Consider the following 27,826-nt stretch of genomic DNA (forward strand, 5'->3'; position numbering starts at 1 on the left):
GTGTTTTGCTAAATTAGACCTGCTGGTGGCGCTATAACAGGCCAATGTGAAAATGGTGGCATTTCTTCCTCGGCCTAGTGGGAATGTGTGTGCAAAATTTCACAGAAATATCACACTGCGTTCATGATTTGAGGCATTTTGTTCAAAACGGACCAATCCTGCAAACTTTGGAAACCAATCTTAGCCAATCATGGAAAATCGGACAGATTTGTGTTGATCACATGACTATAGAGATACTGTGTACCCATTTGTGTGATGTCTGGACAAAATCTGTTCGAGTAATATATATATATTTTTAAATAATAATAACGTTATGTACTGTATGTAGCACTTTTCTAAACAGAAGTTACAAAGTGCTGCACAAAATCACACAATTTAAAATGACAAAAAGGGAACATAAAATATAAGAGAGTGTTTTAAAAAAAAGTACCACAAGAGGAACTAATACAAAATTCAACGATTATAATTCAACAAACACGTAGAGCAATACCAAAAACAAGAAGATAAGCAGGCGAAGACAGGAGACAGTATCACAAGAGCATGGTTTAGTGGAAGGCTTTTCTGAACATGAAGGTTTTCAGAAGGGATTTAAAAGATGAGATAGTGTCAGCTTGCCGAATTGACTCGGGTTAGGGCATTCCATAACACTGTTGATTTTGACAGTACATTTTGATTCAGTTTTAGTCATAGTCTTTTAAATAAATTCCATCTAGTTTAAATCATAATTAGTCATCTGAAATGTTTTAGTTTTTGTCTAGTTTTAGTCGACTAAATATAAAACTAAATCTACAGTTGATTTCGACTATAATGTATGTTGGCGGTGCCTTGATGGTGTCACAATGGCTGATTTTACACTTGTTTGCATGCTGAAAATAGACGATCTACAAGCTCACAACGCACCGCAGCACGCCGCGTTGTGAGCTTGTAGATCTGCTATTTTCAAATGATTGTAATGCATTTGAAAACTTGAAATGGGACATTCTGCATAATGAGTACTTTTGACTTTTGGTACTTTAAGTACATTTTGATGCCAATACTTCTGTACTTTTACTCAGGTAAATGTTTAATTCCGGACTTTTACTTACACAGTATTTCTACATTGCACAGTATTGATACTTTTACTTAAGTAAAACATGTGAGTACTTTTTCTGCCATTAGTAAAAATGCACGCTGCATGTTTCAATTATTTTTTACATTTTCATACTGTAGGTCAGAAAACAACCACTGCATTCATGGCATGAAGCGTAGAGGCTGTATTGTTTTATTTGTTATGCTGCAACAAACATTTTGCTATAAATCCTTCAGTTTTTAGTTTTCTTTCCCCAGTCAGATGATGCAAACATGAGCTCCCGCTTGTTGACAAATACAATTACAGCTGCAGCCATTCAGTAGCGTTCGTTCACTGTGTCGTGAGCTACAGTATTACTGTAAGAAGTACTCACATGTTTTACTTTAGTAAAGGTATCAATGACCTATTGTAGAAATAGTCTGTTTCAAGTACAAGTCCGGTATTCAAAATGTAGTGATGGCATCAAAATATACTTTTTTTGATGCCAAAAAGTAAGAGTAAAAGTATTATGCAGAAGGTCCCATTTCACACATTTTCAAATGCATAAAATGTACAAAAATCCCTTGAAAATAGCAGATCTACAAGCTCACAAAGCGACGCATTGTGACCTTGTAGATCGGCCATTTTGAACTTGCTGAAGTATATACCAGTACATAAGTAAGTGTATGTAAGTAACTAGTAACTAAAGTTGTCAAATAATTATAGTGGAGTAAAACTGCAATATTTGCCTTTGAGATGTAATAGAGTAGAAGTAAAAATATAGAACATTGGAAATACTCCAGTAAAATAAAAAAATACCTCAAAATTGTACTTATAAGTACAGTAGTTGAGTAAATGTACTTCGTTACTTTCCACCACTGGCGCCATCGTAGCGTAATGCCTTTGGCCTTACACGTAAAAGCATGATGAGGCCAAACCAGCAAACACACCGCCGACACAAGCCTCACATGAGAGAGAAAGAGAGTCTCATGAATCATTCATTGTTTACTGGTTGGGAGGATTTACTGTACCGGAGCAGGAGAGGCCATCGTAACACTGTCTTCTGAAAACTTTGTTTTTCTTGCTGGTTGCTCTCTTTTAATCCATCAAGACCGGGAACGCATCTATGCGCTAATAAAACAAATAGCAGATCTACAAGCTCATAGCGCAGATTGTAGATTTGCTTTTTGTTTTTGCAAAAAAATCATGAACATTTGTGCAACTTATTTGCACCAGTCAGTTTTCAAGATTTTTCAAAAAAAACAGCAGATATACAAGCTCATTGCACGCTATGAGCTTGTATATCTGCTTTTTTTGAATAGCCCAAAGACATTTTAAAAAATGGCACGGTATGCGTTTCCCGGATTGAAAGGGTTAATAATTTGTTGACATGCCCCTCTGCTGTTGTTATAGAAACACACAGTGACCTCAGTACTGTGGTGAAGGTCAGACCGCCGTGTCTAATGAACACTCCGCCGTAGTGGTAGTGGTGCTGTGTGAGTGTGTGAGTGTGTGAGTGTGTGGTAGTGTGTGAGTGTGTGGTAGTGGTGCTGTGTGAGTGTGTGGTAGTGTGTGGTAGTGTGTGGTAGTGTGTGGTAGTGTGTGGTAGTGTGTGGTAGTGTGTGAGTGTGTGGTAGTGTGTGGTAGTGTGTGGTAGTGTGTGAGTGTGTGGTAGTGGTGCTGTGTGAGTGTGTGGTAGTGTGTGGTAGTGTGTGGTAGTGTGTGGTAGTGTGTGGTAGTGTGTGGTAGTGTGTGGTAGTGGTGCTGTGTGAGTGTGTGGTAGTGTGTGGTAGTGTGTGGTAGTGTGTGGTAGTGTGTGGTAGTGTGTGGTAGTGTGTGGTAGTGTGTGGTAGTGGTGCTGTGTGAGTGTGTGGTAGTGTGGTAGTGGTGCTGTGTGAGTGTGTGAGTGTGTGGTAGTGGTGCTGTGTGAGTGTGTGAGTGTGAGTGTGTGGTAGTAGTGTGTGGTAGTGTGTGGTAGTGTGTGGTAGTGTGTGGTAGTGTGTGGTAGTGTGTGGTAGTGTGTGGTAGTGTGTGGTAGTGGTGCTGTGTGAGTGTGTGGTAGTGTGTGGTAGTGTGTGGTAGTGTGTGGTAGTGGTGCTGTGTGAGTGTGTGGTAGTGTGTGGTAGTGTGTGGTAGTGTGTGGTGGTAGTGTGTGGTAGTGTGTGGTAGTGTGTGGTAGTGTGTGGTAGTGTGTGGTAGTGTGTGGTGGTAGTGTGTGGTAGTGTGTGGTAGTGTGTGGTAGTGTGTGGTAGTGTGTGGTAGTGGTGCTGTGTGAGTGTGTGGTAGTGTGTGGTAGTGTGTGGTAGTGTGTGGTAGTGTGTGGTAGTGTGTGGTAGTGTGTGGTAGTGTGTGGTAGTGTGTGGTAGTGGTGCTGTGTGAGTGTGTGGTAGTGTGTGGTAGTGTGTGGTAGTGTGTGGTAGTGTGTGGTAGTGTGTGGTAGTGGTGCTGTGTGAGTGTGTGGTAGTGTGTGGTAGTGTGTGGTAGTGTGTGGTAGTGGTGCTGTGTGAGTGTGTGGTAGTGTGTGGTAGTGTGTGGTAGTGTGTGGTAGTGTGTGGTAGTGTGTGGTAGTGTGTGGTAGTGTGTGGTAGTGTGTGGTAGTGTGTGGTAGTGGTGCTGTGTGAGTGTGTGGTAGTGTGTGGTAGTGTGTGGTAGTGTGTGGTAGTGGTGCTGTGTGAGTGTGTGGTAGTGTGTGGTAGTGTGTGGTAGTGTGTGGTAGTGTGTGGTAGTGTGTGGTAGTGTGTGGTAGTGTGTGGTAGTGTGTGGTAGTGTGTGGTAGTGGTGCTGTGTGAGTGTGTGGTAGTGTGTGGTAGTGTGTGGTAGTGTGTGGTAGTGTGTGGTAGTGTGTGGTAGTGGTGCTGTGTGAGTGTGTGGTAGTGTGTGGTAGTGTGTGGTAGTGTGTGGTAGTGGTGCTGTGTGAGTGTGTGGTAGTGTGTGGTAGTGTGTGGTAGTGTGTGGTAGTGTGTGGTAGTGTGTGGTAGTGTGTGGTAGTGTGTGGTAGTGGTGCTGTGTGAGTGTGTGGTAGTGTGTGGTAGTGTGTGGTAGTGTGTGGTAGTGTGTGGTAGTGTGTGGTAGTGGTGCTGTGTGAGTGTGTGGTAGTGTGTGGTAGTGTGTGGTAGTGTGTGGTAGTGTGTGGTAGTGTGTGGTAGTGTGTGGTAGTGTGTGGTAGTGTGTGGTAGTGGTGCTGTGTGAGTGTGTGGTAGTGTGTGGTAGTGTGTGGTAGTGTGTGGTAGTGTGTGGTAGTGTGTGGTAGTGTGTGGTAGTGTGTGGTAGTGTGTGGTAGTGGTGCTGTGTGAGTGTGTGGTAGTGTGTGGTAGTGTGTGGTAGTGTGTGGTAGTGTGTGGTAGTGTGTGGTAGTGTGTGGTAGTGTGTGGTAGTGTGTGGTAGTGGTGCTGTGTGAGTGTGTGGTAGTGGTGCTGTGTGAGTGTGTGGTAGTGGTGCTGTGTGAGTGTGTGTGAGTGTGTGGTAGTGGTAGTGTGTGAGTGTGTGTGAGTGTGTGGTAGTGGTAGTGTGTGAGTGTGTGTGAGTGTGTGGTAGTGGTAGTGTGTGAGTGTGTGTGAGTGTGTGGTAGTGGTAGTGTGTGAGTGTGTGTGAGTGTGTGGTAGTGGTGCTGTGTGAGTGTGTGTGAGTGTGTGGTAGTGGTAGTGTGTGAGTGTGTGTGAGTGTGTGGTAGTGGTAGTGTGTGAGTGTGTGTGAGTGTGTGGTAGTGGTAGTGTGTGAGTGTGTGTGAGTGTGTGGTAGTGGTAGTGTGTGAGTGTGTGTGAGTGTGTGGTAGTGGTGCTGTGTGAGTGTGTGTGAGTGTGTGGTAGTGGTAGTGTGTGAGTGTGTGTGAGTGTGTGGTAGTGGTAGTGTGTGTGTGAGTGTGTGTGAGTGTGTGGTAGTGTGTGAGTGTGTGTGAGTGTGTGGTAGTGGTGCTGTGTGACGTATTGATTTATTTTTTTTACCGTCTCACAGTTAGAATGCAAGAGAGTATTCTTTTGGCCGCCCCGTTGCCATGGGAGAACGAGAAGCAGGGCCTTGGGTATACGTATATAAGGATCCATGTTGAATGGCAGAATCTGTAAACATAATTACATCCACCTCTCAGTACATCATTATTTGGTCTCTATCCCCTTTCTCTCTCTCTCTCTCTTTCTCCCCTCCATGTCATCTTCATTCACAGTGTTTGGCCTCTAAGAGTCCTGTCTGTGTGCATAATGGTATGAGAGAGAGAGAGAGAGAGAGAGAGAGAGAGAGAGAGAGAGAGAGAGAGAGAGAGAGAGAGAGAGAGAGAGAGAGAGAGAGAGAGTTCTTATACTGTTTAGACTGATGATAGGTTCTTAGTTTACCTGTGATCCTAGATTACTATGAGCTTATAGATCTGCTATTTTTGAAAAATCGTGAACATTTCTGCAAATCTATGAATATATATATATTTTTTTAAAGCTAACATTTTTAACTAAAATCTTTGCTTCTGGGGGTCCCTGGCACAAAGCATTTTGAGATTATGGTCCACGACTAAATGCATATAATTTTAGAGGTCCTTGACATGAAAAAGTTGGAGAACCACAGATATTATTACAGCAACGTACGATTTTCAGAAAACAGATTTAGAAGACATTTTGTAGATGCGTCCCCGGGTTTGAATGGGTTAATGCAGGAGTGACATTCACACAGATCTGTGAGGAAGCGGTGTCTCTCTGCCTCGCTGCAGGAACAGAACAGAACAGAGCAGAGTGACATTCTCAAATGGCTCATCAGCGAGTAACGGTGACGCTCGAGTCGTCGTATTTCCATCAGAATCGACGCGCCGGGTGGCATTTAGGTCTAAATACCACACGTCCGTGTGGCACGTGTCACTCCCGTCTTTACCCTTGTAATACGACTCATTATGACGGCGCCAGTACGATATGAAAATGTCATGTCACGATTATTATCACCATAATCCAAATGCGAGTACAACTCTTAAAGGGATAGGTCACCCAAAACAAACAAAAAAAATCCATGGATTAGTCACCCCATGGAGACTTGAATTCATGGATTTGTTTTGTTTTGTTTTGTCATTCCTAAGACAATTTGATGACCAGCGGACCGGTAGGCAGCGGTTCCGGTAGGAGACACAAAGGAGACTCTTTGTGTCTCCTACCGGAACCGCTGCCGGTCATCACATTGTTGTCTTAGGAATGAGACAAAAACTAAAACAATATCCATGTCTCCATGGGGTGACTGATCCATAGATATAGTATAGATATAGTATAAAAAGATATAGTATAAATAGTCATTTTGGGGGTGAATTATCCCTTTAAAATGGTACTTTTGTTAACCACTTGCACCTCAACATCCATGTACTGGGGGGGAATATTGGCCAAAACTAGCAGATCTACAAGCTCACAACAATGCTATTGCTGTTTTTGGCAAAGAGATTTGGTGTTGATGGGAAAATGGGACAATTTCTTGATAAATGTAATAAATGATAAATGGAGATAGTCAGATAGATATTAAACCCCCTTGAAATGAGGGGACATACACTGCTGACCTTTCTCTCTTTCCCTTTTTCCTCCTCTGTAAATATAGCTATTTGTTTATGACATGTATTAATGTGTTAATATTCTATGCGCTGTCGATGAATTGAATACCTAGGACCACAATGGAAACGAGTCCCCAGGACTTTTTTTGTGTTATCCTTTTATCTTTTTAGTCAAATAGTTTACTGTACTTACAGGCCGTTTACATTTTTGACTAATAAAAGTGTTCAATTAATCAATAAAAAAAAAATCTTCATGATATGATGATTGTCTTATTGTGATAGACGATAACAACGATTATCCATCCCATCCCCTAGCTGTGAGACGCCACTGCCATGTGTCACATGGTGCTTACTGTATATAGATCCAGGCATAGTATGAAGTTATGCCACGGTTTATACTTAATAACATGCTTAGTCTGGCTCTGAGCCCACTAACCGTCATGCATAATGCATCAATGACCCGCAGCTGGCCAGGAAGCTAACACTTCTGCTCCCCGCGCTGCAAGGGGTCGCTAGCACCATGCTATGTGTGTGTGTGTGTGTGTGTGTGTGTGTGTGTGTGTGTGTGTGTGTGTGTGTGTGTGTGTGTGTGTGTGTGTGTGTGTGTGTGTGTGTGTGTGTGTGTGTGTGTGTGTGTGTGTGTGTGTGTGTGTGTGTGTGTGTGTGTCTTCATCTAGCCTACATGCCTTAGATGTATAGGCTACGAATACATATACATACTTATACGTATATGTTACCATCCTTTGAATAGTTGAACCTGGAGACTATATGTGTTACAGCCTACAACCTTCTGTTGGGAATACATTTCTAGAGAGGCGTGTGTGTGTGTGTGTGTGTGTGTGTGTGTGTGTGTGTGTGTGTGTGTACGCGCACACGCGCGTCTTGAGAAATAGCAACTATCTCAGTTATTAGAGATAGCAGAGCTGTGTGTGTGTAGGTGCGTGTGTGAGTGTGTACGCGTTTATACTTGTGTGTGTACGTGCATACGTGCATATTTGCGCACACTTGTGTGTTTGTGCGTGTACGTGCGTGCGTGTGAGCGTGTGCGTCAACTGTGTTCCCACTTTTTGCTCATACGTGTGGCTGGTGTGTGACCTTCAGCACCTGGACAGTAATGCTGGTCTAATGGACTATCATTGACCTGTCAGCCTCACCACGCAGCGCAGCCTGCCATGTCAGAGCCCGGCAGCTTAGATGAGCCACAAATAGCGCCCTGAGAGATAGCACTTATTCCCCCCAACCTGCAGCTCCTAGATTAGGCCCCGGGCTGAGGAACATTTTGGAGACATCTTTTCTGCAAACGAACCTGCATATATAGGTGTCATTCATATATCATATAGGTGTCATTTACATATCATATCGGTAGCATTTGCATATCATATAGGTGTCATTTGCATATCATATTGGTGTCATTTACATATATAGGTGTGTAGGCTAATGCATTGGAGCGTGAAAACCTGAGTATGGTCTGATTAGGTATGTAGCTTTAGGATGGAATATGACCACAACATCATGCTATACAGTGTTGGCTTATCCAACGGGCTTGAGGTGCTGAAGCACAGGGCACCAACCTTGGGGGGGGGGGGGGCACCAAACGGCGTAAAAAAAAAAAACTAGAAGCAGGGCTGCTAAAGGAGCGCTAAAACATTGAAACGCGCCGGTGAAGCGTTTTTCCGCGCAGCAATCCCCCACAATATGTAAACATTCAATATGTAAACATTGCAAAATGCTCCACCCAAACTCCAACATTGAGCATTTTTGTCAACAATTTGCAATGCAGGATCAAGCCAAGTGGGTCAGTGTTTTAGAGAGTCTCGAGCAGAGCCAACACCCAACTTTATAAAAATGCTAGCTCTGGTCCATAGCGTTAGAAGGAGTTCTCCTTAACGCTATGGGACTTTAGAGAAAATATTTCACCAGAAGGAAAAATCTGGTCGATAGAAAAAGTCCATTAACCAGATCTGTAGGGGGTGAGATATTTTCTTTTCTGGCCAAAAAGCGTATTTTAGACGTGAGGTTGGGGGGGCTCAGAGTGTTCACACTAAGGAATAGGCTTTCAAACATCTTCAAACGTTTTTTGTTTTGGTGAGTAGCGAAAGGGTATGTTTTTATTTTGACTAAAGACGAGAGGCTGCGCTGCCGCGGGTGTGAGGGGAAAGGATGGAAAGTACCACAGCGTTAAGGAGAACTCCTTCTAACGCTATGGACCAGAGCTATAAAAATGCATGCTTCTGGAGAGAGCAAAGTAGAGATAGCAAGAGAGAGAGAGAGAGAGAGAGATCAGTGGCTGGTCTCCCCTTTGCTCAGTGTGTTGCAAGGCAAGCCATATCTTCCCTCTCTCTCTCGAGTCTCTCTCTCTCTCTCTCTCTCTCTCTCTCTGCCTTGTCTCTAAATGACACTTTGTGCAGCGAAAACATTTCTGGCTGCATTTTGAAGGCTCCGCACATCAGCTTTAACCCTTTGAGACCGGGAACGCATCTGTGTCATTTTACCATTTTCTTCGGGGCTATTCAAAAATAGCAGATCTACAAGCTCATAGCACGGCACTCAGTGCCGCGCTATGAGCTTGTAGATCTGCTATTTTTTTTAAATTGTGAACATTTGTTCAATGTTCACGATTCAAATCTGTATATTTTTTTAAAGCGGCCATTTTTTAACTCTGTTACAACTTCTGGGGGGGTCCCTGGAACAAAATATTTTGAGATGGGGGTCCACGGCCAAATACGGTTTTGAGAACCAGTGATATTATAGCAACATACATTTTTTTCCCAACAACTGTTAGGATTTAGAAGACTTTTGTAGAATCCCCCAGAAGCAAAGATTTGAGTTACAAATGTTTGCTTTAAAATATATATATATATATATATATATATATAGGCTATATATATATATTCAAATATTTGCACAATGTTTGCGATTTCCCCCCCAAAAAATAGCAGATCTACAAGCTCATAGCGCACGTTATGAGCTTGTAGATCTGCTATTTTTTTTGCAATTTTTTTTAATAGCCCAAATAAATGTCAAACTGACAGAGATGCGTTCCCGGTGTGAACGGCTTAATGAGCTGCAGTGTTTGGTCCGACTCGCCGCTCGGTGGCTGAGGTGTCAGAGAATAGAAGCTTCACCATAATGTGCTCTACCAAGCTCCACTGAACGGTCTCTACTGTTATGGTAATGGAGGCGATAGTCTGCTGGGTTGTGTTGTTTTTCCCCTCCTCTCCACTCTCACCAAAGGCTGCAACCATTTTATTTCTTCCTTTCTTTCTTTCTTTCTTTCTTGTGTTGCTGTTTTCTCTCCCTACAGCCACAGCCGCCCCTTGTGTTGTTTGTTTAGAATTATCTACAAGTAACCATACGTGTGTTCAGTGATACACAACGTCCTTTTGTCATGCTAATGCCATGCGCTGGTATTTTCAAAACCGGTGGAAGAGAAACAAAGAGGAGAGCGGTGGTGGAAAGTAACAAAGTACATTTACTCAAGTACTGCACTTAATGTTTAGGTTTTTTTTTTTTTTTACTTTACTGGGGTATTTCCAATTTTCAGTACTTTTACTTCTACTCCACTACATCTCAGAGGCAAATATTGCTCTTTTACTCCACTACAATGATTTGAAAACTTGAAAACTAGTTACTTTGTAGATTTTGATTATTATTACAAAACATACTTCAGCCCTGTATAGATTTTGGCCATTTGAAAATAGCAGATTTACAAGCTTGTAGATCTGCTATTTTTTTATACATTTGAAATATTGAAATGGGACATTCTGCATAGTGAGTATATCTTTTTTTGTACTTTAAGTAAATGTTGATACCAATACTATTGTACTTTTACTCAAGTAGATTTTGAATACCGGACCTTCACTTGCGACAGAGTATGTCTACATTGCAGTATTGATACTTTTACTTTAAGTAAGAAATGTGAGTCCTTTTTTTCCACCACTGAGATAAACAAAAAGAGAGAGGAAATTGGAGTTTTTTTTTGTTTTTTTTTGCCCTTTGGATCGTTTTTCCCTCCATCTCTTTGTGTCCTGAGGAACACGTGGAGACAGAGAGACAGCACAGCTCTGTGTCAGCTTGACAGGACCAGGACCAGGACCAGGACCAGGCTCTGGTGGATCTGAAGGAGGAGATATAAATTGACACAAGAGGTCATGGGGAATGACTCATATTTGGTCCCTTCGGTTTCAAGGCAAAGAGTGGCCCCGGTTAAAACATCAATGTGTGGGTTAGCAAACGCTCCGGCTCCGAGGTACCGGGGGCCGGGGGGCCGGGGGGCCGGGGGCCACATCCATCGCTCGCTGTTGGCTTTCATGGCATCCAGGCTGCTGGCTGCCAGCTGAGGAAATGTCCCTCCGCTATTATACCAGCCTTCTGCTTCCAATGGTAATCAATTCATCTTCAAAGGTATAGAGTCTCAGACACATCCGCGGAGGAGAGGAGAGCCCAGCCCCACGGCAGCACACACACACATGCACGCGCACACGCACACGCACAAACACACACACACACACACACGCACACGCACACACACAGTCACACGCACGCACACACGCACGCACACACGCATGCACAGTGGTGGAAAGTAACTACGATATGTACATGTACTCAAGTACATGTACATACATGTATACATAAATACAATTTGGAAATATTTATACTATACTTGAGTATTTCCAATAATTTTACTTCTACTCCACTACATCTCAGAGGCAAATATTGTACTTTTACTCCACTACAATTATTTGAAAACTTTAGTAACTAGTTACTTGCAGTATTGCATACTCTACATTGCAGTATTGATACTTTTACTTAAGTAAAACATGTGAGTACTTTTTCCACCACTGCACACGCACGCACGCACGCACGCACGCACGCACGCACGCACGCACGCACGCACGCACGCACGCACGCACGCACGCACGCACGCACGCACACACACACAGACACAGACACAGACACAGACACACACACACACTCTGTGTGTTTATTGAAATAGTGCTCTTGTCACAGGCTCTATTTCTTTCCTGGAAATGTGAGAAGAAATGCTGGCCGTCTTCATAACCACTTTAATTATGGAAGGGCTGTGTCGTATAATATCCTCTGCCGGGGGGGGGGGGGGGGATTCGCCGTGCCCCCCGTGTGACAGAGATGTTATTACCATAATTGAATTGTACTAAAATTGGAAGTGCAAACAAAACAAAAGCGACAAAACAAAGCAGACGGATAAGGAGGATAGTATTACAGTGACATGACATTGTGATGTTAATTGGGAATTTGTCCTCCAGTTATGGGTATAAATCAAAGCGTTGATATGTTTAAGGGCCCCCACGTTGAAGGCATTGAACGACGTTTGAACACGACATAATTTACCATTTACTTTCTTATCGTTGTTTGTCCTCTCGTATTACTGGCATCACGACTATATTAATGTCTTAAAGGACAACTTTGTTTTTTTTACAACCAAGGTTTATATTTTAGATTGTAATTAAAGTAAATAAAAGATGAGTGTTATTTTTATTTTATTTACTGCTTTCTATAGTTTTAGCAATTTTTTCGATATTTTTTTTACAGTGGGCGGGGGCATTCTGTCCGGTGGCTAAATATGCCTTTTTTACACAATAAAAAAGGTCCTGTGGTCTTTGATGGCCAGATGTGAGTTATTGGGGGCTAGAAGAGCTACTGTAAATAATAATAAAGAAAACGCCGGGTTATTGTGTAAAAAAATACATATTTAGCCACCGGACAGAATCTATTCAAAGATGTGCACAACATTTTATGTTCACGATTTTTCCCCAAAAAAAATCTGATCTACAAGCTCATAGCGCAGCACTCGGTGCCGCGCTATGAGCTTGTAGATCTGCTATTTTTCAGTAGCCAGAGAAATCTAAAAAATGACACAGATGCTTTCCAGGTCTAAATGGATTAAAACTGTGAATCTGATGACAAAATGACAATATGTTTTTATCAACTTAGTGAGAGCTGTCATCATATTCAGAACATCACAATATTTATCCTTGGGTTTGTTTTCCCCTCCACAGCGTGCTGGTGCTTTTTCATTAAAAGTACAGCTGAGGTTTTTACTTGCTGCTCGTTTGTACATCTATTTTAACCCATTAAAACCAACCGCAAACACATGTCTGTGTAACCACTTAAAAAACATTATTTTATACTTTGGCTTAATAGCACGACACAGAGTGCCGTGCTATGAGCTTGTAGATCTGCTATGTTTTAAAAATCTTCAACATTTTGTGCAAATCTATAAAAAATATATATTTTTAAAAGGAACATTTTTAACTCTAAATCTTTGCTTCTGGGGGTCCCTGGAACAAAATGTATTCGGATGGGGGTCGCCGGCCAAACACATAATTTTGGTGGTTCTTGACATGAAAAGGTTTGAGCATACGTTAAAAAAAAAAAACTGTTAGGATTCAGAAGACATGTATAATCCCCCAGAAGCAAAGACTTGAGTTAACAAATGTTTGCTTTAAAAATATATACATATTCAAAGATTTGCACACATTTTCACGATAAAAAAAATTAATAGCAGATCTACAAGCTCATAGGGCGGCGTGCCGCGCTATGAGCTTGTAGATCTGCTATTTTTTAATAGCGAAAAGAAATCTGAAAATGACGCAGATTCTTTCCCGGTCTAAAAGAGTTAAAATGTCTGAAGGTTCCTCGGCATTATTAACAACTCTGATACTTAAGCAACTGGTAGAAGGTCCCCGTTCAAAACACACAAAGCTCTCAGTAGTAACCGGGTAGAACGTCAAATAAATGAGACCTTGAGAGTGAAATTGCCAGATTTCAAATAGATTGCGTCACTGGGAATAAGAGAAGAATGTAGAATGGATGAGATGTTTGACCTTTTCAGATGTCGTTCCCTGGGTAGTGACTGTGCTGGAGGGCGCCGGGGGGTGCGGGGGGGGGTGTGGGGGGGTGGTTATGGGGGGGTGCAGTGGTGCGTTGAATTATCACTCCCATGCACCGTTCAAACGCAGCCGAACAGAACCGCCATCATCCCACTCACTGCTGCTGCTGCTGCTGCACTCCCACCACTAATGACTTAGAAACACACTCTGGGTGGGAGAGGGAGGGAGAGAGAGAGAGACGGTGGTGTAAAGTAACTAAGTACATTTACTCAAGTACTTCATACTTAAGTACAATTTTGAGGTAATTTTTACTTTACTGGCGTATTTCCAATTTTCAGAGAGAGAGAGAGAGAGGAATTGGGAGAGAGAGAGGGGAAGGACCTGGAGCCTGTTTGAGTAGTGGGTTAAGCTTTGAAACAAATGACCATGCTTCTCCCTGGGACTGAGGAGAAGTGAGGAGAAAGGCCGGCCCGGGACCCCTCTGGCACGGCGGTCCGGGCACCTATAGGCTCCAGAGAGTGTAGCCTGACAGCGTGTCGCGGGTTCGAGTCCCGGTCCCCGACCACCTTCGATGCATGTCACTCCAGTTTCAGTTTATTTTGTATTTCTAGTGCAACATCAATCACCCCATGCAGGGGTCTCTGTGCATCACAACAACAACAGGTTATAACAAAGCCCATCTCCTGCCTACTATCCTATCAATAAAGGCATAAAAAAGCCCCAAAAATGTACTGTATCTTTAAAGAAAAAGCAGTGAGGAGGTGAGGAGGGTATCAGCAGGTCACATAGTGTTGTCAAGTCTTTAGCCTGTGCCTGTGTCACTCATACCCCCCCTCCTCTGTGTCACTCATCTCCTCCCCCATGATGGAGCTGCAGTCTGTGACGGCTGCTGGCAGGAAACATGTCAACACTGTGACAGATGCTGCTCCACTGAGAGGATGTGATGACTTTTTAGTTGACCATAACGCTTCCTACTGCCACCCCCACCCCACCCCACCTTACCCCCCCCTCACCCCCACCTTACCCCCACCCCACCCCACCTTACCCCCACCTCACCCCCACCCCACCCCACCTTACCCCCACCCCACCCCACCTTACCCCCACCTCACCCCCACCTTACCCCCACCTCACCCCCCACGGAGAAGGAAAAGAAAAGGGGGGTGTTGAAAGTACCAGTGTTGACAGTGGCGTGCACAGACATTTTGAGGGGCTTACTTTTTTTTGTTTACTTGGTCTCCTTATTTTTCCCTCTACACCTATACCTCTTTGCCTAAAATAGCCGATCTACAAGCTCACAACGCCTCGCACTGCGAGGCGTTGTGAGCTTGTAGATCTGCTATTTTTGGCTAAAGTTCTCCTCAGAAAACGGATGCTAGGTTTCGAGTGGTTATGGTAAAAAGAAAAATCATATCACATAAAGATTTGGCGGACCCCCTGTAGTAACTCTGAGGACCCCCTAGGGGTCCCGGACCCCCTGTTGAAGACCCCTGCTGTAAACTGGGGGGAAAAAAACTTTTTTTTCTTTTTTTCAAAAGGGCACTTCTGGTCAAGAGGGCAAAGGGCAGGTGCTCTAGCTCCACCTAGAGCCTATCTGTGCACGTCCCTGAGTGTTGATTTTCACAGCAAATTTAGCTTTAGTCATAGTCTTTTGAAAAAAAATACATAATAGTCATATTTTAGTCACCTGAAATGTTTTACTTTTAGTCTAGTTTTAGTCGACTAAATCTACAGTTGATTTAGTCGACTGCAATTAATATTTGGTGGGCCGTGATGGCATCGAAATGATTTTCACTCATCTGCATGCCGAAAATAGCTGATCTACAAGCTCACACCGTGTCGCACTCTGACGCGTTGTGAGCTTGTAGATCAACTATTTTCGGTCTGTGACACCCGTGCGCACCCATGATGACTTGTCTTAGTTCTATTAGTTCTACTGGATCTTCTCCACTAGTCCCTCACTGACATTTTAGTCTCGTTTTTATTTGTTGACGACATTGTCAATACTAAAAAAAAGTCTTAGTTTTAGTCATCGTAGCTTAGTTTTTATTTAGATTTTGTCGGTGAAAAAATGTCATAGTCAACCAACGTTTTTCGAGATAGTTTTAGTCGACGAAATCAACACTGGAAAGTACATGATGGCCCGAGGAGGCCGACAGATAAGAATGAACTTGCTGAAGACTATACTGTGTAATAGTTTGCCAAGAGAGACAAAGGACATTATGTCTTTGTTAGGTGAGAACAGCTGTCAGAGACACCACGGCCGGCCAACTTCTACACGCTCTCACTTTGGCAGCAGCAGTAAGAAAGAGTATGAATTATGAGCTGTGGTTTAACACGGACGACATGCTTCTAACAAGAAGCTTTACAAATGAGTTATTTTTTTGGTCTTTGGTTGTTACTCACCTCAATGACCGCATGTCTTTATTCATGGTTGATTCAGCTTCATACATCGGATCAAACTGACATAAACATTATTATATATTACTACTGTTGGGTAGAAATGTTGTATCCATGTTCTTATCTTTCAGAAATACATTTTATACTGTCTGTCATAATATGACAGACAGTATAAAATGACAGTGTCACGCACAAAGTAGCATACATAGATCTACAAGCTCACAATGCATCACATTGTGTGCTTGTAAAGTAGATCTTTACAAGCACACAATGGTTCTTGTTTTGTTGTCTTATAATGGTTCCAGGGAATAGAGATAGGTTCCTCTCCAGAGAGAGGGTGATGCTGTTGACAGCCGTTTATGCCAGAGAGACACTTGTTTACTCAGGCTTTATTATTGGGACAATAGTTTGTTTATGTTTGTATTGTAAAAGCGTCCTTGGGTTTCTGAAAGGCGCTATATAAAGTTATTATCATTATTATGAGAGAGAGAGAGAGAGAGAGCAGACGCGTCGCTAGGTCTCTACTAGGTCGGGGGCTTAGCCCCGCAGGCAACGGGCACGCGCGCGTGCATGTGCCCCTCCTCCCGCGCGCGCGCGCGTTTTTCCCCGCGGATTTCGCGGATTTGGGTGCTTTTTTACCCGTTTTTGGTTACTTTATTTCGGTTTTAGGGTTAGGGGTAGGGTTAGGTTAGGGTGATAGATATATAATTCAAAAAAAAAAAAAAAAACTTTTATTTTTTTTATTTTTTAAATTTTTTTATTGGTGGCTTTGGATAAAACATTGGTGGCTATAGCCACCGAAGCCCACCCCTAACGACGCCACTGAGAGAGAGAGAGAGAGAGAGAGAGAGAGAGAGAGAGAGAGAGAGAGAGAGAGAGAGAGAGAGAGAGAGAGAGAGAGAGCGAGCTCTTTTGGATCCACACCCTAGAACGTTTACAACCCCTAAAGGTCTGAATGAGGAGTTTGACAAGAGTCTTTTTGTTTTAATTGTATTTGTACATTTTTGTAAACAATTTCAATGTATATTGTAGTATTGGTGTTTCCTGTCTCAATAGACACTTGTTACACTTGTTGTAATCACTATAGGTCTAGGACTACAACTGTCTTGTGTGGCCTTCTGTAGTGCACTTGGGAACTACAATTCCCTTGATATCTTTGTAGTCACTGGCATGTTGGACACAGGTGTCTGGCATTGGCTATCAAGTGATGACACACAGCTGGAACCCTTATAGAGCCTCTGCTGCTGTGAGCCTGGAGGAGGGAAAGCTTGCATTAAAACTGGGATATCTGCACAGTATGTTATGTAGTGTGTGGCTGCTGTTTGTTGTGTATGTTCACATGTAATGAAATACCCAAAATAGGGATTCTAGGTTGAAAGTAGTGTCTGTGGATTTGATACATATTAAACCAATGACAATTTGTGTTAAAGGGATAGTTCACACCCAAAATTGCTTTTTTTCCCCAATGGATTAGTCACCCCATGGAGACTTGAATTCATGGGTATTTTTTAGTTTTGGTCGCATTCCTAACCGGCAGCGGTTCCGGTAGGAGACACAAAGAGTCTCCTTTGTATCTCCTACCGGAACCGCTGCCTACCGGTCAAAAACTAAAAAATATCCAATATTCAATCTCCATGGGGTGACTTATTGATAGAAAAAAAGTATTTTTTTGGGGTGAACTACCCATTTTAAGAGCTTGTGACCAGTGGTGTAAAGTAACTAATTACATTTACTCAAGTACTGTACTTAAGTACAATTTTGAGGTATTTGGACTTTACTTGAGTATTTCCAATTTCCAATACTTTTACTTCTACTCCACTACATCTCAGAGGCGAATGTTGTACTTTTACTCCTCTACAATTATTTGAAAACTTTAGTTACTAGTTACTTTGCAGATATAAATTGTTACATTAACCACTCTAGCCCTATTTTATACCAAGGCTATTTGAAAATAGCAGATCTACAAGCTCACAACGCGTTGCATCGCGACGCGTTGTGAGCTTGTAGATCGACTATTTTCAAACATTTTAGTACTTTTATTTTTGGTACTTTAAGTACATTTTGATACCAATACTTTTGTACTTTTACTCAAGTAAATTTAGAATTCCGGACTTTCACTTGTAACAGACTACTTCTACATTGCAGTATTGGTACTTTTACTTAAAGTAAAGAATTTGAGTACTTTTTTCCACCACTGCTTGTGACTCCATTTCCTGAAAAGTGACGGTTTTGGACATAAAAGCTTATCCGCCTGATAGCGTCAATAATAAATATCACCAGCATCCATATCGTTTCATCCATAATCATTGATCGACACACCCCAACATTCACGGTGACCCTTCAGCAGCTCTCTCTCTCATATAACAGCCATATGTCCAACAACACACATTGAATGCATGTTTGTTTTCTGATCAAACATGTGTGGAGCATCCCTCCATTCCTCTATCACCTCATAACATCACATCTCTCTCCCTCTCTCCCTCTCTCTCTCTCTCTCTCTTTCTCCATCATCCTGTGTCCTGGGGGGTCCGTCCATCCATCCAGACCCCGTCCTGTGTGACGTAGGGGAGTTCCACTGTCACGACCAGCAGGACACGTGCATCCCAGAGGCGTGGCTCTGTGACGGAGAACCGGACTGTCCTGACTCCTCTGACGAAACAGACCAAAGTTGTGAGTCTCCACCATTTCATCCATTTTTATCACTGAGACTAAAACCCTTCCATGAAATGCATTGTGTTTTTAACCCATTCACTGAACAGTCTGCAGCCAGTGTTGATTTCGTCGACTAAAACTATGACGACAAATGTTGGTCCGTTGACTACCTTTATTCACTGACGAAAACTAAATAAAAACAAATTAAAAACTAAGCTATGGTGACTAAAACTATGACTAAATATATTGACAATTTCGTCAACTAGACTTAAACTAGAAACTAGACTAAAATGTTAGGGAGTGGAGAAAAGTCATTTTATGTTTGGTGGCGCTCGTGTGTTGCGCTCTGAAAATAGCAGATCTACAAGCTCACAACGCGTCGCGCTGCGACGCGTTGTGAGCTTGTAGATCTGCTATTTTCAGCATGCAACCAAGGGTAAAATCAGCCATTACGACGTCATCAAGTCTATCTTTGAAATATTTTATGAAAGTTTGGATTAGCTATAGTAACTAAAGCTGTCAAATGTACGTATACTGTATGTTTATTTGGGAGGGACAGCACACATTAATGAACACCACACATACTACATACTACTGCAATGTAAATATGCCGGATTTAGCAAGAATGATCATTTCCATCTGTGGTCCCCATACAGAAACAAGCAACAATACAAAAAGAGCACATATAAACATTACTGAAAGGGTTCAAACAGAAGAGAAAAAAAGCAACAGGAAAAAGGCCTTTAGTTTTGACCTAAAATTACCAGAGACTCAGGAAAACAAAGCAGGAACCCATGTGTAAAGCCTCATACATATATAAATACATGTAGTGTAGTCAAAAATCACATTACTTGCTTCTGATATGCAGTGGAGTAGAAGTATGAGGTATCTAGACATTTAAATACAAAAAATGTTCTTGACTTGGTTACTTTTTAACCCATTAAGACCAGGAACGCATCTTTGCAACCACTTTAACCATTATATTATACTTTGGCTATTCAAAAATAGCAGATCTACAAGCTCATAGTGAGGCACCGAGTGCCGCACTATGAGCTTGTAGAAGCAAACATTTGTAACTCAAATCTTTGCTTCTGGGGGGTCCCTGGAACAACATATTTTGAGATGGGGGTCCGCGGCCAAATACATATCATTTTGGGGGTCCTTGACATGAAAAGGTTTGAGATCCACTGATATTATAGCAACAAACAAGTTTATACAATAAGATTAAAACTGGTAGGATTTAGAAGACATTTGTAGAATCCTCCAGAAGCAAAAAAAAAAAATTTTCTTAAAAAAAAAAAGATATATATATATATATTCAAAGATCTGCACAGATGAGCTTGTAGATCTGCTATTTTTGAATAGCCCAAAGTATAAGATAGTGGTTAAAGTGGTTAAAATCTAAAATGCCACAGATGCGTTCCCGGTCTTATTGGGTTAAACCACTGAACAACAGTCCTAGGTTGTTTTGCCACTAAGCAAAAGAATATGTCGTTTTTTTTTCAGTTTATTGCACATTGTTGAAGCTCAAAGCCTGAAGGACACGAGGCTGACTGCTATCAGCAGCTCTCTGATAACAACATGTCTGCCAGCAACTCAATCAATGTGCTACCGTTCACCTCAAGGTGTCTGTCCTGTCGCTCACTTTTATTTACAAAGAAATGACACGTTAGTTTGTCCCTCTCTGCACAGTAAACCCTCTGCCTGCTCATTTAAACCCCTTTTAGACCCGAGGCATGGTTCTACAAAATGCCTTGTAAATCACTAGTTGTGAAACTTTTCCGTGCCAAGGACCCCCAAAATGATGTGTGACCCCCCATGTTTGGGGGTCATTTTGGGGGGTCAAAATGACCCCCAAACATCTGAAAAAGTTTTGTGCCAGGGACACCCCAGAAGAGAAGATTTGTCTTAAAAGAAAAAGCAAAATTATTCAACATTTTTCAAACACTTTCAAGATTTTTCAAAGATATTCAATCAAACGTATGTTGCGTACACAGTTAACATCTGAAATGACACAGATGCTTTTCAGGTTTTAATGGGGGGGGGGGAGGGGGCGTAATCCATGCCTCTGGTTTTGAAACCCCCCCCCCCCCCCACCCCCCCCCCCCTGACTGCGATATGAGCTTGTATATCTGCTATTAAAAAAAAAAAAAAACTCATTTTCAACTCAATTCTTTGCTTCTGGGGGATTTAACACGTTTCTTAACAGTAAATCCTAACAGTTAGTTTTTTTGTCATGTAATGTCAGACTGAAATGTAATGTCAGACTGACATACCAAAACAACTCTGAATTTAAGTATAGCAAAACTAAGGGCTCTATTTTGGGGGGCTTTCATATTGTTGTCCGGCTTGCAGAAAATGGGTGAAAATAAGTGGTAAATTGGGGCTGCATGGTGAAGAGGTGTGTGTGTGTGTGTGTGTGTGTGTGTGTGTGTGTGTGTGTGTGTGTGTGTGTGTGTGTGTGTGTGTGTGTGTGTGTGTGTGTGTGTGTGTGTGTGTGTGTGTGTGTGTGTGTGTGTGTGTGTGTGAGCCATGCAGAGCGAGTGTTGTTTGACAAACAGCCAAACACACAGCAATTATTTTCTATTTTGGACTTTAACCACTTTAACCCTCTAGTCTCAGTGAAACGGACCTGAGTTACACCTGTACTTGGACCATTTTTTTTGCCCTTTACACCACATTTCTTCCGATCTAAAAGCTCACACCGTGTCGCAATTAAGGCGACGCGATGTGAGCTTGTAGATCGGCTATGTTCGGCGAATGTTCCCCTTAGAATGCTGGGGTTTTCAACAAAGAAAAAGAAACATAAAAACTGAGGGGTTTGAGAGACATTGTGGTAATTATGTTTTTATTTAATTTGTAATTAAATAGTTAAATTGTGATTTTATGAAACACAAAGGAAACGTGTGTATTTAATTCAGACAATATGAGATTGAGATTTAACTTAGTGTGTGCAAGTTGTGACCTGAGGGTCAGGAAAGGTCAGGAAGGTCACCACAATCAATAGGGTTCCTACTTGCTGAGAGCATTCATATAGATTTAGAGAAGTCATGTATGTGAACATTTTGGCCAAATGTTCACCCTCAAGCAAAGGTCATTAGGTCACATACATCAGTTGGGGGGGGGGGGGGGGGGGGCATTGCCCGGGGTACATCCCATACAGCACTGAGGTAGTAGTACAAACCTCATGTGTCCAAAACTGGAACTTTTCAGCATTAAAATTCAAAAGCGTCAAAAGTAGCAGATCTACAAGCTCGAAACGAGCTTGTAGATCTGCTATTTTTGACGCTCTTGTGGGAGTGTAAGGATAAAACCACAGAGAACAGGTTTGCATAATGTTAACCCTCTGAGCACTTTCTAGCCCTGGATAAGAGTTCAATACAAACGGCTGAATAATCCTTTAAGGCTGGGAACTATTCAAAAATAGCAGATCTACAAGCTCAGAGGCTATAGCGCTGCACCGAGCCGCGCTATACGTGCTTGTAGATCTGCAATTTTTAGAAAAATCTTGAAATGGTGTGCACATCTTTGAATACATATGTTTTAACCCATTAAGACCTGGCGTCTGTGTCACTTTTTGATCTGAGCTAAAAAAAAACATTATTTTACACTTTGGCTATTCAAAAATAGCTCATGCAAATCTTTGAATATATATATATATTTTTGAGTTTGAGTTAAACATTTTTAACTCAAATCTTTGCTTCTGGGGGATCCCTGGAACAAACTATTTTGAGACGGGGGTCCGCGGCCAAATACATATAACTTTGGGGGTCCTTGACATGAAAAAGATTGAGCACCACTGATATAGAAATATACGTTTTTTCAGAAAACTATTGGGATTTAGGAGGCATGTAGAATCGGCTTCAGGTTTTAATGGGTTAAAGCGAAACCGGGAGATGGAGGGTGGTTCCAGGGGGTCCCCGGCAAAATCACTTTACTGCCAGACCAGTGTAAAATGCTACAGTATATCTATACTCCATGATGCAATGATTTTTGAACCTTGGTAACCGCTGGTTATACATACCCAGACCAAAGTGGTTCTAAATTGGCATCGTTTGAGCCCTGCACTCTGTTCTTTAGAGGGGCTAAAAATACAAGCCCTTAGCTGTGATGTAATGGCAATATGACAGAGTCTGGACTTGTCAAATGGTTACCTATGGTAACATGGAAATCATAGACGTGTTCCACACTCACAAAAGAAGCTGATCTTTGTGCAGGGCTTGCCTGTCATCCCTTGCCGTTTCTGATGCTGGCAACGTCACATCACATCCCACACAACCAGGGGTGTAGTGGGGGGGGGGGGGGGGGGGCACTCCCTCACTTCTCTAACTTCCGGCAGATTTGCGGGTATTTCTTGTTGTTGTTTCTTTTTCCCAGAGACATTCACTGTTCTCCACACTCCTACAGTACATAGTTAACGCATCTGTGTCATTTTAAGATTGCTTTCGGCTATTCAAAAATAGCAGATATACAAGCTCATGAGCTTGTATATCTGCTATTTATTGAAACATCGTGAAAATGTGTGCAAATCTTTGAATATATATATATATATATATTTTTTTTAAGCAAACATTTTTAACTCAAATGTGTTAAACTTATGTTGCTATATATCAGCGGTTCTCAAACCTTTTCATGTCAAAATGATATGTATTTCGCTAAAATATTTTGTTCCAGGGACCCCCAGAAGCAAATATTTAAGTTGAAAATGTGTATATATATTCAAAGATTTGCACACGTTTTCACAACTTTTTTTTCCAAAATAGCAGATATACAAGCTCATAGTGCGGCACTCGGTGCCGCACTATGAGCTTGTATATCTGCTATTTTTTAATAGCCCAAAGAAAGAAAATGACACAGATGCGTTCCCGGTCTTAATGGGTTAAGCCTACAGGTTGATGTTCAACTTAGAATTTCTGAGCATCATTTGTTACTGTCAGGCACCCCTAACCTTAACATTGTATCTCCATAGTTCATCTTTTTATGTTTCGTTTTCCATAAATGAATGCCTTATGTTATGCTTCATAAAAGTAACGAAAACAGCAGATCTTCAAGCTCTATAATAATTACATGTCCAAAACAGGAATGCCAGGTTTAAAGTGGTTAAGTCTGTCTATGGATTGTATAAATATAACCCATGAAAATGATAAACAAGAGCTTGTGGCTACATGATAAACTACATTGGATTGACTGGAACATAAACTCAAGTAACAGGTTTGGACATGCAAGGTTTCCTCCCGACATCAACTATAGTCACATTTAACCTGGAAAGTGAGTAAGTCCATGCCAGGACTATAGGTCGTGACAGTAGGCTAGCTGGCTGTAGGCCAACAGAAAACAAATGGAGACAATAATAACATTACAAAGCTGTGGTTTTCTGCAGCGGTTCCCACCACAATATAATTAATATAATATAACAATATAAACAATATAAACAATCATAATTATAATATAATATAGTATTATTATAAATAAACCACAATACTCATCATTTATTGTGTGTGTGTGTGTGTGTGTGTGTGTGTGTGTGTGTGTGTGTGTGTGTGTGTGTGTGTGTGTGTGCGCCTGCGCGTGAGAAATAGACATTGACTGTTTTCCTGGTCCTCACCAAAAGAAAAATGTGTTTAATGATTAAATCAGATTTTTAGAGATATCAGTTATGAAATGATTCAGGATGGGTTATATTATAGGATCTGGATTTAGTCTTATGGTAAAAAATGGCAAAACAAGGCACAGTCCGTTGGCGTAGCGGTTCCGGGCACCTAGGCTACAATGTAGCCTGACGGCGCGTCGCAGGTTTGAGTCCGAACCTTTGGAGCGTGTCGCCCCCCAGCTTAGACCACTGCGAAGGGCTTCTTTTCGTAAGTCATGCAGAAATAGGTCCTTTATATAGGTTGATGTGCACTGACCACTTAGTAGGGCAGGGGTTTTCAACAGGGGGTCCGGGACCCCTAGGGGGTCCTTAGGGTTACTACAGGGGGTCCGCCAAATCTTTGTGTGATATGATCTTTTTTTTACATTAACCGCTTGAACCCTAGCATCCCTTTTCATAGCATCCCAGCATCCCAACTTTAGCCAAAAATAGCAGACCTACAAGCTCACAACGCCTCGCGCTGCGAGGCGTTGTGAGCTTGTAGATCGGCTATTTTTGGCAAAGAGTTATCGGTGTAGAGGGAAAGAATGTGCAGCAAAAGTTTATCTGAAACACAATTGTATACAATATACTGTAGAGGGGGTCCCTGCTTCATCTCTCTCTCAGCCATAGGGTCCTTGGCCTGAAAACGTTGAAGACCCCTGACTTAGGGCATACGTTACTGTACATATGAGATCAGTTTCACAGCAGGATGAATTCAGTGAAGTGTGAAATGATCAGAGCCTTGATTTCAGCTTGGATGTTTACTGTACATACAGTATGCACTCCAATGTTTTACTTTACTATAGAAATACTCTGTTACAAGTAAAAGTCCGGAATTCAAATATCGAATATAGCCAACGTACAATAACAATGTGTTGTGAGCTTGTACATCAGTTATTTTTTTAGCTATATTGAAAACAAATAAATAGGGCTGTCAGAGCTTGGCATTTTACTTGACGCTTAATTGTCAAACAAATAATTGCGACTTAACACATTGAATTATGTTTTTGGTTGTTGAACATCAAACATTAGAACATAATAACAATGACATCTCTGTTTGCCTTTTAGGCTTTGTGAACAGAAGCTGCTCAAACAACTTAAATACAAATAAATTACTTATTTAATAACTTAACATAAAAATGAATAAATAGTGGAAATAGCTCATATTGTGAGCTTGTAGATTTGCTTTTTCCGTTATGTTTTAATATTTGAAAATGCATCTTTTAACACGGAAACGATTATGACGATTATGCAAAAATAATTGTGATTATCTCAAATAATTGTGTTTAGGTGATTGTGTGATAATTGATAATAAGTGACTGGCCAACACATACAACAAGAAAAATAATTGTTTTAGACATTTTGAAAGATGTTGAGTATTTGCCTAAAACAGGGATGGCAAGGTTAAAGGTCAAGACCACTTTGGTAGAGGTTTGGGTTGTGTAGTTTACATTGCCATGATGTAACTCCAAAGGTGGACAAGAAATAAAAAATAATTGCTCCATTGATTAGAAATTGATGATTTAAAATATGCTCCTCATTGACTTACATTGTACTCTGAAACAGCTCTCAAAGTCAATCTTTTAGCACATAAACAAACACAAACAAAGTTGATTCAGACAATATACAGTAGAACATCACCAAACCCAGTACTGTTTGTTTTTTAAATAAAAATGACAAAATCAACAGAAAGTTAACATTTTTATAAATATTAAAAAAAACAGTGCTGGGTTTGGTGATGTTCTATACTGTCTGAATCAACTTTGTTTGTCTATGTGCTAAAAGAGCTTTGAGAGCTGTTTTACCGTACAATTAAAGTTAGGGTAAGTGATTGGTTAAAATAAGTGTTAAATAGCTCTATATTGTGATAGTACTCATTACTATAGAGTGTTTGTTCAGTAACAGTGTTAAATAGCTCTATATTGTGATAGTACTCATTGCTATAAAGTGTTTGTTCAGTAACAGTGTTAAATAGCTCTATATTGTGATAGTACTCATTACTATAGAGTGTTTGTTCAGTAAAAGGAGTCTCCATGTCTCTCCAGCTCTTTATTAAACAGAAAATGCATTTTCAGTGCTCTCTCCTGATTGGCTTAAATGTTGTCACCTACCTGAACATGTACTATATATTGTGTTTACTAAAAAGCTGGAGAGACCCCTGTGACCCAACAATCACAATATACTACTTTAACCTTTAAAAAAAAATACGAAATACAATCAAATATCACTTTACCCTACCTTTAAGTCAATGAGGAGCATATCAATGGAGTCATTATTTTGTATCTCTTGTCCACATTTTAGAGTTACATCATGTCAAGGTAAATGACACAACCCAGACCTCTACTAAAGTGGTCTTGTCCTTCAAAGAGTAAAGTCAAGGTGAGGATGTGTCCTGTTTGCCTCCCGTGTGTAATGTCCTCCTGTAGACATCACAGTCACATCCTAATGTTCCTCCAGACAACAGACACAATGCCACATATTTGCCACTGGCCTCCTCTCTCTCTCTCTCTCTCTCTCTCTCTCTCTCTCTCTCTGCCAGAGAGATGTAATCACCGAATCTTGGAAGCCCAGAGAGGAGGAGGAGGGGTGGAGGTGTGGTGGGGGGGGGGGGGCTGTATTTCATTACCTAGACTGGTGTGTGTGTGTGTGTGTGTGTGTGTGTGTGTGTGTGTGCGCGTGTGTGTGTGTGTGTGTGTGTGTGTGTGTGTGTGTGTGTGTGTGTGTGTGTGTGTGTGTGTGTGTGCGTGCGTGCGTGCGTGCGTGCGTGCGTGCGTGCGTGCGTGCGTGCGTGCGTGCGTGCGTGCGTGGGGGGGGTGGGGTGGGGTGGGGCGGCCCCTCTCACACATGGGATCTGCGAGGGGACCGGACAGCCTGATTGCCGGTTATCCAGGGGAATCGGGGGAAACAGGCCCAGATGTCCAGTTAATGGCTAAAGAAAACCCAGCAAAGTGGCAATTCTCCAGCAATTGTTCAGCACCTGAGTAGAAAGAAGCTCTCTCTCTCTCTCCACGTAATGAACAGTGGAACCCTCTGTCGCACGTCCAGACCAAAACAATAGCCTGTGTTAAAGGAGGGACAATACATTAGAGGAGGGGTTGATGCCAAGTGACCGTCCCCTTGAAATAAGGAATCGTCCCTTATGTTGTAAACTAAAAGACGTGTCCCTCGTTGAACTGATAAGGGACAGGCTCATGGAGCTCTGTCCCAGGCCATGGAGCTCTGTCCCAGGCTAGCTGCTGAAAGACGAAGGCGAGGGGAAAAAATATTGCTCCTCCGACAACAATAGATACATTGTCTTTCCCCGTTCGCAGCTTTTACTGCACCAAGTTACACAAGCTACAAACGCTGCAGACTTGTGCATATCAATGGTCCATGTGTGACCTGTTAAGTACTGTAGTCTGTAGGAGGCATAGGCTACTGTCAGTGGTGTAACGTAACTAAGTACATTTACTCAATAAGTACAATTTCAGGTATTTATTTTTACTTTACTGGAGTATTTCCAATTTTCAATTATTTTACTTCTACTCCGCTACATCTCGTGGCAAATATTGTACTTTTACTCCACTACAATTATTTGGAAACTTTAGTTACTTTGCAGACATAAATTATTATATTATAAAACATACATTAACCACTTTAGCCCTATTTTATACCCAGGCTATTTGCTACGGCCGGGTGTATTTCAGGTAGTTTGTTGGAGGAGACCCTACATTATGAGGCAG

The 27,826-nt window shown here is 41.7% G+C and overlaps 1 protein-coding gene across 1 annotated transcript in view; it reads left to right on the forward strand.

Moving 5' to 3' along the window:
- The window catches only part of lrp1bb (low density lipoprotein receptor-related protein 1Bb), a 597,729-nt gene that overhangs the window by 118,464 nt on the left and 451,439 nt on the right, over positions 1-27,826 (forward strand). Inside the window, exon 2 of the mRNA XM_084084305.1 lies at positions 18,365-18,490. Coding sequence (XP_083940431.1) covers positions 18,365-18,490 — 126 coding nt within the window. The remainder of the gene's footprint in view (positions 1-18,364; positions 18,491-27,826) is intronic.

The sequence above is a fragment of the Gymnoscopelus microlampas genome (assembly GCF_963454915.1).
Source record: "Gymnoscopelus microlampas genome assembly, chromosome: 17".
Lineage (NCBI taxonomy): Eukaryota > Metazoa > Chordata > Actinopteri > Myctophiformes > Myctophidae > Gymnoscopelus > Gymnoscopelus microlampas.